General features: G+C 41.8%; 1 protein-coding gene across 1 annotated transcript; it reads right to left on the bottom strand.

Annotated features, from left to right (window-relative positions):
- Window positions 1-4,187: 4,187 nt before the first annotated feature.
- LOC129854772 (E3 ubiquitin-protein ligase RNF138-like) lies at window positions 4,188-7,904 on the bottom strand. The gene is made up of 5 exons (XM_055921921.1): window positions 7,710-7,904; window positions 6,512-6,724; window positions 4,944-5,052; window positions 4,613-4,720; window positions 4,188-4,537 (listed from the first exon to the last, which is right to left on the bottom strand). The coding sequence occupies exons 1-5, from the start codon at window positions 7,811-7,813 to the stop codon at window positions 4,457-4,459; spliced, it is 615 nt and encodes a 204-aa protein (XP_055777896.1). The 5' UTR covers window positions 7,814-7,904; the 3' UTR covers window positions 4,188-4,456.
- Window positions 7,905-13,236: the final 5,332 nt, after the last annotated feature.

Genomic DNA, 13,236 nt, shown 5'->3' with positions numbered 1-13,236 from the left:
TACAGGGTGAGGTCAGGGTACTTTTCATTAAATATATATATTGACTTTCAGACAATGTTCATCTACACTGTAAACTCTATTGCATTTTGTATTTACATTTTTCTAGTAAGTTGAGCTCGGTCAATGAAAAGTAATTATTATTTAAAATGTGTATGTGATGCGGACTCAAAACTTAATGAGAAGTCACATCAACTTAGATTTTGTAAAGTTATGATAACAATTTTTTTTTTCCGAGCATGCTTTATTGCAGGAAAACATTTTGGGAATTGTTTTTAATATCTGTGTTTTGCATGTACTTCGAGTGATCTTATGCTACACAAAGATAAATTACATACATTTTTCTAAACTAATCCAATTACTTAGTTAGATTTTTTTTTGCACCCATTACTAAAATGGCTGTTCCAGTTTAAATTATTTTGGAAATATCCACACACTGTTCTTCACCCTGGCAGTCATTAAAAATGTATCCAAACTCTGACTGGATTCCAATAGGAATTACACATCACTTTGTAAGCCACCACAATGAGAAATCCTGGTTGGAAGATTCCGGGAAATCCTTTAATTAACCAGGATATTTTGAAAATCTGTGTATTTTGGGGAAGTTACAGGAGTTTTGCAACCCTACATGCAGGCATAATGTGGCCTGTAAACTATGAGTTTGGCCAGATATGTAGAGCCGGCTTCATGGCACTTGGCTCAATGCTCAATCTAGCCCTACCAGTGCGGGGAGGTGGAATAACCCGCACCGGGCTATGCACACGTACAGGAGACACCGTGCGCTCTACTGCATAACACGGTGTCTGCCCGTACTCCCGCTCTCCACGGTTAGCCTGAGAAGTGGGCGCAGGTCTCCTACCTGCCCTTGGCCCACTACCTCTTAGCCTCCCCCCAATACATTTTTGGGGTTTCTTCACGGGCTTCCGTGCTAGACGTGTACCTTCATAACTCCGGTCTTGAGCTTGATTCTCCGGCTTCCAGCCATGTCTCCTTGCTGCCTCCTCATATTGCCGCCTCTCTGCTTTCGCTGCCTCCAGCTCAGCTTTGGGACTGCGATATTCTCCCGGCTGTGCCCATGGACCTTTTCCGTCCAATATTTCCTCCCAACTCCAATAATCCTGGCCACTGCTCGAATTCACGCTGCTTGGTTCTGGTAAGGTGGGTAGTTCTGTAACAACTTTCCTCTTCCTCTTCATCTGAAGAGGAGGAGCATGGATTGAACCAAGACGCAGCGTTGTGATAAGACATGATATTTAATAAACAAAACAGAAAACACAACGAACACTTGAATAATTACAAAACAACAACGACATAGACAGACCTGGACATGCGAACTTACATACAACGAAGAACGCACGAACCGGAGAAACAGACTACACAAAAGAACAAACGTACAAACAAACCGAGACAGTCCCGTGTGGCGCGACAAACACAGGCACAGGAGACAACCACCCACAACAAACAAAGTGAAAACACCTACCTTAATATGATTCTCAATCAGAGGAGATGAAAACCACCTGCCTCTAATTGAGAACCATATCAGGTACCCATAAACCAACATAGAAACACAAAACATAGACTACCCACCCAAACTCACGTCCTGACCAACTAACACATACAAAAACTAACAGAAAACAGGTCAGGAACGTGACACACAGAGGATCAATAGTTTATCATTTTTTTTAAATCGTTAGCTGTGGATTGTGTGTAGCACAATAAAAAAGCATAGCCTACAGGCTGGAGCGCGCGGCAAATATGTCAGTGAACAAACAGCATGCAGACAAAACAGGCCTTTCTGGAATATTTTCAAATACAATCATGGGAAAACACAGGCCTTTTATAAAAGGCCACATTTTACCCAGACCCTAGGCTATTACAAATGTTCTCCATGTGTGTAACTTCTGTAAGTCCCTCTACTCGACTGCTCTATGCCACTACACAAATGCAATGCGATATGCACGCAATGCTTTAGGATATTTTTTTCCTCATGCATTCAAGAACCTCAGAGCTCCCCAGGAAGCCCCCTCTCGTGCTCACTTTTTGTTCAGCACCTCCCGATTGACAAATTAAGCATTTGCTGTTAGTCAAGGGGAGCTCATCAACGTTAGCTCCCCACCCACTCAGCCTGTCTTTTCTTATTTCCTGGTAGTTAGCCATGAGAGAAAAAAATAATAATTCTGAAATTTTGAGCATTTCAGTCACTCAAAAGGCTATTTTACATGGGAACCGTTAACCGTTAACAATTCAGAGAGGCATAAGGGAAATTGTAATCTTCTCCTGTCCTAGAGCCCATTTTCCTATCCAATTCCATTGCAAACCAAAATCCTGACTCATGTGCATGGAAATTCCTAATTTCTGTAATCCATAGTGTGAACGCTGCGTGTAACACATTCGGTATCAGGATAAATAAAAAGCAAGGTCTGCTAACTTTCTTTAATTATGTTTAATTACCGCAAGCAATGAATGGCAAATGCAATTTTTGTATATACGGGTTCACTGTATCACCATGCAGGGTAAAGCAGGGAACTGTGGAATGTACTCAAATAGCAGTTCTTATACTATGACAGTTTTAGTTCCAACTCGTTCAGTTGGCCTATCATAGTAGAGGCTGAGCACGGTTTAAACTCTTGCTCCGCCTTTGGGGGCACCCGGACTTGTCCAAGCCCCTTGGCGCTTTCCTTTGTCCACATCTGGTTGCTGGGTAGATTAGCTCCGTCTTGTGTCTCCCCCTTGATTCTTCACTCGAACAATTCCTAATATGGTACTGATCAGTCTCCTAACCCTCCCTGGTTGGCCTAGAGTTATGCACCCCTCCCCTCTCCAGACTGACCACAGCTTTTATGGCCTATGTTGGTCAGTCCTTACACACCTACACACACACCCATCTGTATTGTTTGTGTGTGTGTGTAACAAAACAATATTCATCTTTAAACAATATGCTAACAGGCTCTAGTGCATAAACATAAATCCTAACAATAGGTTGCATTATCAAAGCACGTCTCTTGCCTATGTATGTCAAAATACCTATATAACATTTCCCCCGCTTCTCTGCACTGTCTCATACTTGCTGCCCATATGAGAGCTTCGATAGAGAATGTGTGATCAACAAACAATACGAGAGTAGATATGGATATTTTTTTATACTGAGTTGGTCCCCGTTAAGATAACCTTGATTTTTTTTAAAGGTCACTGTTCATCTCCCCATTATTCATGAGCTGATCTACTATCTAGTAAATTTGGTCATTTTACTTTTGTTTGACTGCCTTTACAAAGTTGGAATTATTGGACAACTCTATACTCGGAGTGCTTCCTGTGCGCTTTCCGTGTTGAGATAGCCTACTACTGAAATGCTGGCAATCAAAGATTGTTACTCTATCATTAGAAAATATCAGTTTAATTTGGTCTGAATTATTGTAATTTTTTCTCCCCAATTGCGATCTTGTCTCTTCGCTGCAACTCCCCAACGGGCTCGGGAAAGGTTATGCGTCCTCCGAAACATGACTCGCCAAACTGGCTACTTAACAACCACCGTTTGGGGAAACACCATAGAGCTGAGGAACGAAGTCAGCCTGCAGGCGCCCGGCGCGACATAAGGAGACACAATGGTTTTAAACGCTTTAAATGGGCACTTCGATTTTGGCACCAGTTAACTAGCTACCTTAAACCAACCCCCTCTGCGAACATGCCTTCTGCGATGTTGGTTACAAGGCGGGATTTATTTAAATTAGGTAAGAGAATAAAACGTGATTTCACAAAAATCACTTAATAATCCCACCTCCATCCTGCCTCCTGATCCAAGTGTTTGACATGGGGACCAGTAACTTTATGATTACACTTTATCAATGTAGCAGAAACAGTAATTTGTCATACTTTAGTAGTCCTACTTTGATCTGGTTTCATCTAAATATCATCAAATTTCATGAAAAACATTATATTGACTGTTCGGGACCTTTAAGAAAAAAAGATAATAAATTGCTGTCAACTGTATTATTATTGAATATTTAATAGTCCCCCATTAGCTTATGTAAGAGTAGGGAACAAATCGACAGCAGAACCAGCAATACACACATAATTGCAAACAAACACACACACGTGCACGTGCAACCACATCCATGTTTTATTAAATACCTTTATTATAGTCAAGTATATACAAAGACATGAAATGGAAAAGTATATCAAAGCTAGTGTCAATATTATAGTTGATAGATTTTATGATAGATTTATCAAAACATTTCTACAGTATGTAACATGTAATGAGTGTTTATTTATTGGCAGCTAGACTAGTTGCAGTAAATTAGATTTCATACACGCAAAAGAAAGAAACATTTGATATTACAATTTTCACAAATGTTAATGTGAGCAGCTTTGGCATCAAAATATTTTGCATATTACTTAGTACACGAATCATGATGACATTGTTATTGCTAAATTGCTAGATTATAAATTATATCAGTCAAAATCATCTTGGATTCCGGTTGGCATCCCGGAGAGACTCAAGGATGGCATATTGCACGTTCAACGTATCGGTTTGATGGATATTCTGTGGACCAAATAAATATATTTTTAGTGTGTGTGTGTGTCTGTGTGTGTGCGCACGTGTATGTCTGTAACCTACCGTGTAGTCCTCGGCATAATAGCAGTGTCTTAGGTTCAAATGTCTGATGAAGTTCCTGCTGATTTGGTTTGGGTTACCGTGTGGTAGAGAGACACACACCGGGCATACCTAGATGGCACCAGAGAGCAACAATCACTCAAAGCAACAAAGTTTCAGCTCAAGTGGCCAACAACCCTCTAGGACTAGAGACTAGGGATGAGGACACTCTGGAGGCAGTGACAATTGTTACTAAGTGGAATAGCATGGTTAAACAACACAAAATAAAACAAAATAATATTTAAAACCCAGTGATTGAAAGCAACTGACGACTTATAACAGATTTATCACTGACCACGGGCCTGTTGTTATAGTGATGGTTGTCACTGCAGTGATCCACCAGATCCTGCTCATTCAGACCACTCTCCTGGCAGATCGGACAGACAAACGTCCTCACTGCAGCACTGAGAGAGAAGCGGGGGGAGACAGACAGACAAAGATTAACACAGAGAGAGTGAGCGTTAGAGAAAAAATACAAAGAAATGTAATACTGTAGTTGTATATCTTGAAGACAAGGGTAAATATTCACTCTAAAGTAAACCAGTAGCTTTCTTACTTTGCTAACTGGCCTTGCAGGTTCATGTAAGTCATTGAGAAGTGACACACAACCATGTAAGATTTTTAATGATGAGTCAGCAGCAGAGGCGGCTGGCGGGAGGAGCTCTAGGAGGACATGCTCATTGTAATGGCTGGAATGGAATTCATGGAATGGTATCAAACACAAACATATGGAAACCACATGGTTGACTCCATTCCATTGATTACATTCCAGCCATTACAATGAGCCCATCCTCCTATAGCTCCTCCCACCAGGTTCCTCTGGTCTGCAGTAGTCTACAATGAGAAGCAAATGTATAAGAATCATACTTGAATCACTATTAGACAAGCACACTAATGAAAACACACATACCACTGGTGACTTATCCATCATAAGCGAAGGAGAGGGAAGGTGGATTGTGAAAATTCAACATTGCAATAATGACTGTGAATCAGCCTGTACAGGGGTAGTTAATGTAGAGGGCATAGAGGTGGGTCTTTGAGTTGGGGAGGGTGTGTGCTGAGGAAGGGCCAATGGCTGTGGTCCTGGGGCACAGCAAGTCCTGGGGTGGGGTTAGGTGTGGTGATAGGTGCCGGTGCAGGGGCGGCAGCCACAGGGGTAAGAGAGGGGGCAGATGTTCGAGCCATAGTCATGCATGCACCATTGGTAGGGGCAGGAGGGGTGATGGTAGGTGTGGTGATTGGTGTTTGTGAAGTAGGAACAACAAGAGGAGTAACATATGTATGTGTCGTAGACATATATAAATCTTTGTCTGGGGCAGGGGGAGTGATGGAGGAGGAAGGTTTGGGGAAGAATCTTGGGGTGGGAAGGGGAGGGGCTGCAGTGACTGTAACTCAGCTTTGATTGACCATGCTCCTTCCTGTTGCCTGAGTAGCTATTTTCAGTAGTCGGATTCGGCAAGAAAAAAAAACGGAGGTATGCAATCAGTCAACCTTTAGGTCCTTATTGAAAATGTCAGTGCATTCATTGTAACCCTCGGAATATGATGCTTAGATTACAGGAGGTTGGTGGCACCTTCATTGGGGAGGACGGGTTTGTGGTAATGGCTGGAGCAGAATCAGTAGAATGGTGTCAAATGCATCAAACACATGGTTTCCATGCGTTTGATGTATTTGATGCCATTCTACTGGTTTCCATGCGTTTGATGCCATTCCATTGGTTCCGTTCCAGCAATTATTATGAGCCTTCCTCCCCTCAGCAGCCTCCTGTGGTTTAGAAACGTAATGTACCCCCATGGTCTCTACATGGTTTTGCTGTATTTGGCTCAGTGTGTTTGGCTGTGTATAGACCAGTCCCTCACTCACCTCTGGATATCACCTGTCACAGGTCTAGTTGCTGGGGTGGAACGCCCCGTCAAGCCAGAGAGAGGTTGATCCAACCTGATGACCGTGGTCCTCGTCTGGACTGTGACACCAGTGGCACCAGCAGGCATTATGTCATTAACCTGCACCTTAGCTCTGCACACAGGGCAGTGGGGTAACCACTTTAAAGAGCGCGTCAGACATAGTCGGCAGAACCTGCAACACACGCAGGCACACACGCAGGCACACACACACACACACACACACACACACACACACACACACACACACACACACACACACACACACACACACACACACACACACACACACACACACACACACACACACACTGCTTCATTCAATTAAATGCATAAGCAACATGCATAACTGTGGTACTGGTCCACTGATAAAGTGGGGACATTCTTCAGTCATGAAGTATACACTTACAGAATCAAACCTGCAAGAACCTATTTCCTAACACTGCAGCTATGTCATAAATCCAGACTACATTGATCATAACATTGAAAGGAAAAGGTTAAAGTACTCTCATCCACATTTAGATATGCTACCTCTCGCAGAAGAGGAATTACCATACAAGTATAATATTTGGGAAAGTCAGGGGATTTTTTTTGTGGTGTGAGGGAAAATTCCCCTCATGTAAAGACACGCTATCATGTGTTATTGTTATTTACCAGCAGTGGACGTGGTGGAGGAAGTAAAGAACCTTTTTATTACTTAGAGTCATTGGTCAAATCATATCGTATAATCTTTGACAAGACATCCATAAACTAAACTGTAACTAAACTGTAGTCTACTTGACAAACAATTTGATGTCAATCTCATCTCAGTAGTTTATCATATCACTCAAGTGATATTGAAAGCACTGTGAATGAGAAACATCAATGTTGAGTTTGTACACATATACTATTGCCTTTGAGCTGTGCTGATGGTCTTTATTGACAGAAATAGAGAATTCATAGAACACTTATTTGAGGGAGTTCAGACACTGAATTAATCATATTAGAGATAATTACCTATTTGGGATTAGAGACCGTTATAGCCATCAGCTCTGGGAAGTGTACCTACTTTACATTCACTCAATTTAAATAGAAAGACCAGACTACAAGTTAAGTTACAGATTAGGCTGAACACTGTGGAATAACACTAGATAATATGCCAATATAAATAGGTTACTCACACATGAGAACAGGCAGCAGGGTGATGTGGGTCCATCAGGGTGCTCATACAGATGGGACACTCATCCTCAGATGGGGTCTGTAGGCCTGCTGCAGAGTGGGCCATACTTGGGCTGGGACAGATTCTCTCTCCAGGACAGAGTACACTACAGTCTCCCCTGGGGCAGGTGTGGTGTGTGTGTGAGGCAGCTACTCTACTGCCTTGCTAAAAAAATACCTGGCTACCTACCTACCTCAGAGCACAGCCTTTTACCTACAGACCAAGCCCATAGGAGGGAAACTCCAATCACACAGCTGACTGAGTTCTTTAGTCCCAGCCCAGGGACTTTCTGGACTGTCTTTACTGAAAGCAAACTCACTTTCCGGGAGATGTTGTGTGTGTGCGTGTTTGTGCGTGTGTGTGGGTGTGACAACCAGGTTCTCAGGATAAGGCATGACAATGAAGACTTGAACTGGGTACTCGGTATCCAGGAAGGCACACCACACAGTAGTACAAAAAATATATAACATTGTATTAAAAAAGGGCAATGTGCAGTTGCTACATCCATTTTGTTGACTTATAAATGAAAGAAATGTACCGGTACCCATTGATTCTTCAGGAATATAACATAAATGCCTCATGAGCTTAGTTCAACTGTAGTACCCCATCTGAAACCAATATATAAGCTTGTTTTAAATGTAAACAAACACTGTATAGCCTCAAAATTGTAAAAAAATATACCTTTGATATCATGGATGGTCAGTCATTGCATCCATAGCACTGTCTATGAATTTGAGAATGGTTACATTTCTCCCTCAGATGGTTATCAATAAGTGGTGGGGACCACGTTTTGTTATTGTTTCAACTGCTGATTGGCACTTTAAAAAATGAATATTAAAATAGTACATAAGCTGACGAAACACAAGCATTACCTTGCTTGATGTCTTTATGGGCTCCTGAGAGTCTGCATCTCAGTGCTAGTGGCGTCACTACAGACCCTGGTTTGATTCCAGGCTGTATCACAACCGGCCGTGATTGGGAGTCCCATAGGGAGGAGCACAATTGGCCCAGCGTCGTCCGGGTTTGGCCGGGTGTCACGTTCCTGACCTTATTTCCTTTGTTTAGTCTTGTTTAGTTGGTCAGGACGTGAGCTGGGTGGGCATTCTATGTTATGTGTTTCTATGTTTGGTTTAGGGTTGTCAACTAGCCTGATATGGTTCTCAATCAGGGGCAGGTGTTTTACATTTCCTCTGATTGGGAAACATATTTAGGTAGGCTGTTCTCACTGTTTGTTTGTGGGTGATTGTTCCTGTTCATTGTGTTCTTTGTTGTCTGTATGTGCACATGTTCAGGTCTGTAGCGTCGTTAGTTTCATTTTCTGTTTATTGTTTTGTTAAGTGTTTCCAATAAATATGGAAATATACCACGCTGCGCTTTGGTCCTCCTCTCTTCCACCCAACGACGAGAGTTGTTACACCGGGGTAGGCCGTCATTGTAAATAAGAATTTGTTCTTAACTGACTAGCCTAGTTAAATAAAGGTTAAATAAAAATACAATAAATAAATAAAACAGTTCAGACAGCCAAACACAAATTGTACTCATAGCAGGATACTTACAGCTAACACATTAACAGTGTCACGATCGTCTTGCTGTGAGAGAGTGGACCAAGGCGCAGCGTGTGAAAAATACATCTTCTCTTTATTATTAAGAAGAAAAACGAAACAACAAATAGACGAACTTGAAGCTATATAAATGAACTAAGTGCACACATGCAACATAGAACATAGACACAGACAATTACCCACAAAACCCCAATACCTATGACTGCCTTAAATATGGCTCTCAATCAGAGACAATGAACCACAGCTGCCTCTAATTGAGAACCAATCTAGGCAGCCATAGACATAACTAGATAACTACACTAGACACTACAAAAACACATACATTCCCCATGTCACACCCTGACCTAACTAAAAAACATAAAGAAAACAAAGAATACTAAGGCCAGGGCGTGACAAACAGAAACTGGATAGAATAGGAGAATAGCGCTGTAACGGATAGCTCACGTTTTACAGGCTTCTGACCAATTCTGCTGTTTTGTGTGTTTTTTTGTACATAATGTTTCCGCCATTGTTTCCTATGACCGAAAAGAGCTTCTGGACATCAGAACAGCGATCACTAACCTCAAATTGGATTACCATTTCTACTTCAACGAGTCGGCGGCGCAGGACATACTGCTCACCCCGGACCAGGCCCTAATCTCAAGAGACTTGGAAAAGGAAGAGACGGCGTAAGAGAGGCTGACATGTGGGCACCCTGACAAAATGACATTGGCGAATAAATAATCCGCCTTTACCCTACATTCTATTGGTGAATATGCAATCCCTTGAGAACAAACTGGACAGGCGCCGGTCGAGACTATCCTATCAACGGGATCCGAAGAACAGTAATATCCTATGCTTCTCGGAGTCATGGCTGAACAAGGACATGGATCATACACACTGAGTGTACAAAACATTAAGAACAAGCCTTTCCCTGACATATCAGCCCACGGAGAGAAGAATGAGATTGAACTTAAAGTTTTCCCTGTTAGTAACACTATCAACGTTTCTCTTTACTGTGGCAATTGTGATCAAGTCAACCCAATATTAGCCACTTTCAATGCAACATACCAAAACAAAACAAACTATGCAAGATAGGGTTCTATTGTGCACAACTCAGCTCTTACTCTACACCAGGCCTGGGCAATTAAACAAAACAGACAAACTGCCTGTGATTTAAAGATTTTGCTCTTATGAAGTTTACCACTTTAGGGACTGTATCCACAACATGGCTCATTTTCAGAACACATTTACAGAGCACCTCCTAATGAATAATGTGAAGCAGGAAAATAATTTTCTGATCTGGGTTCAGCTCAGCTACTTGATCTTGTATCCTTTTCAAAAAGCCAACGTTTTTTTCCTGTCAAGTTTGTGAAAAGTCCTTGCTGCTTTTGCATCTGAGAAAGCAACTATTTCGATGCACCTGTCCTCTGTTCAGAAGACATATTCCTATATTTTTCTGCATGCTTCGTCTGGAAGTGTCCGGACAAGTTGTAGTCTCTCTTTGCACACTAAGCACACAGCTTTCCCTGATACCTCAATAAAGAAATACTTCGATGTCCACTCTTTCTGGAACACCCTACATTCGTTGTCTACTTTGCCTTTCTTTGAAATCTTTGAAAAACTAATTTTTGCGCAATTTCTAGCTAGCTACTATTTGTAACTGTGACGTGCGTGTCACCCTGTCAGTCACTGTCTGTCCTCGTGCAGATGTTATTTATGCCTGCCTTCAAAATAAATGTCCCACAAGCGGTGGGAGTTAAATCATTACACAAAAGCGAGTATTCATGGGGCTTTTAATTTGAATAACAAATACTTTTTTTCAAAACTTTACTGTCACAAAATATTTATGTGATCTGAGCATGATTCCGCGGGCCGTATTGAATCAGGTCGCGGGCCGCGTACGGCCTCCGGTCCGGCCTTTGCCGAGGCCTGCTCTACACAGACCTGTGCGGCATAACCAATCAGAGCTGCAGTAGGCCTATATGCAGTGGTGAAAAAAGTACCCATTTGTTATACTTGAGTAAAATTATAGATACCTTAATAGAAAGTTAATCATGTAAAAGTGAAATTCAGCCAGTAAAATACTACCTGAGTAAAAGTCTGAAAGTATTTGGTTTTAAATATACTTAAGTATCAAAAGTAAATGTAATTGCTAAGTAAAAGTATAAATCATTTAAAATTCCTTATATTAATCAAATAAAATCAAAATGTATGTCACATGCGCCTAATAAAATGCTTACTTACAAACCCTTAACCTAAAAGGCAGTTAAGAAAAATAGAGTTAAAAAAATGTTTACTAAATAAATTAAAGTTTAAAAAAGTAACACAATAAAACAACAATAACGAGACTACAGTATATACAGGGGTATAGGTACTGAGTCAATGTGCTGGGGTACTGGTTAGTTGAGGTGATTTAGGTCATATGTACATGTAGGTAAGGGTAAAGGGGCAAAGCAGACTGCACCATTTTCTTGTTTTTAAAATGTATGGATAGCCAGGGGCACACTCCAACACTCAGACATTATTTACAAAAGATGCATGTGTGTTTAGTGAGTCCGCCAGAGGCAGTAGGGATGACCACGTGTTTTCTTGAATTTGACAATTTTCCTGTCCTGCTAAGCATTTAAAATGTAACGAGTACTTTTGACTGTCAGGCAGCAGGTAGCCTAGAGGTTAGAGAGGCGAGTCAGCAACTGGAGGGTTGCCAGTTAGAATCCCAGGTCCGACGGGTAAAATCTGTCGGGAAGTGAACTGGCAACCAGAGTGAGTTCACAAAAATTGTCTGAAAGGGACAAAGTGTGAAAACACCCAAATAGATTAAGGGGGTTTTCACACCAAATTGGTTTGATGTGGTTTTTACAAACTCTGTTCAAGTTACCCCCGGGTTCGTTTGGACTGGTGTGAACACTATGTGCACTCGGAAGCGCACTAAACAACTCACTGGGATTTGCTCAAAAAGGGTGGTCTCAGGCTGATTCCATTTGTACCATGGTGCGGTTTGCTGCAGGTGAGAATGCAGTCTGGACCAAACCATAACTGTCACAAATTGTCTGAATGAATGGACCAAGGCGCAGCGTACTTAGAGTTCCACATGTTTAATAAATATGAAACTCACCAAAAACAATACAGAAGAAAACGAAACGTGACGTTCTGGGTTGCTCACAGGCAGCTAGACAAAAACAAGATCACACAAACAACAGGTGGGAAAAGGCTGCCTAAATATGATCCCTAATCAGAGACAACGATAGACAGCTGCCTCTGATTGGGAACCATACCAGGCCAACAAAGAAATAGAAAACAGATTGACCATCCTAGTCACACCCTGACCTAACCAAATAGAGAATTAAAAGGATCTCTAAGGTCAGGGCGTGACAATAACGTGATATCTCTGAAACATTATGTGAGTAGCAGTGCACTTATGAACACATCTGATGCAGATTAGGGGAGACAGGGACTATTCGGGCAGGGATATATCAATGCTGTGTCATTGGGATATACACTGAGTGTACAAAACATTAGGAACACCATCATAATATTGAATTGTACCCCCTTTTGCTCTCAGAACAACAGCCCCAATTCGTTGGGGCATCCACAGGGATGCTGGCCCATGTTGACTCCAATGCTTCACACAGTTCTGTCCTGTTGGCTGGATGTCCTTTGGGTGGTGGACCATTCTTGATACACACGGGAAACTGTTGAGCGTGAAAAACCCAGCAGCGTTGCAGTTCTTGACCCACTCAAACCGGTACGCCTGGCACCTACTACCATACCCCGTTTAAAGGCACTTAAATTGTTTGTCTTGCCCATTCACCCTCTGAATGGCACACATTCACAATCCATGTCTCAGTTGTCTCAAGGCTTAAAAATCCTTCTTTAACCCGTCTCCCCCCTTCATCTATACTGATTAACGTGGATTTAACAAGCGACATCAGTAAGGGATTATAA

This window comes from Salvelinus fontinalis, chromosome 5 (genome assembly GCF_029448725.1).
Source record: "Salvelinus fontinalis isolate EN_2023a chromosome 5, ASM2944872v1, whole genome shotgun sequence".
NCBI classification, from domain to species: domain Eukaryota; kingdom Metazoa; phylum Chordata; class Actinopteri; order Salmoniformes; family Salmonidae; genus Salvelinus; species Salvelinus fontinalis.
This window is presented reverse-complemented; position numbering and strand designations above follow the sequence as displayed.

Bases quoted from the DNA above. Each gene is read 5' to 3' on its own strand.
- LOC129854772 (XM_055921921.1), bottom strand. From the start codon at position 7,813: ATGGCCCACTCTGCAGCAGGCCTACAGACCCCATCTGAGGATGAGTGT. The intron at 6,725-7,709 runs GTGAGTAACCTA...CGTGTGTTGCAG, and splicing joins CCTGCTGCCTGTTCTCATGT to GTTCTGCCGACTATGTCTGA. The intron at 4,721-4,943 runs GTCAGTGATAAA...GGTGCCATCTAG, and splicing joins ACTATAACAACAGGCCCGTG to GTATGCCCGGTGTGTGTCTC.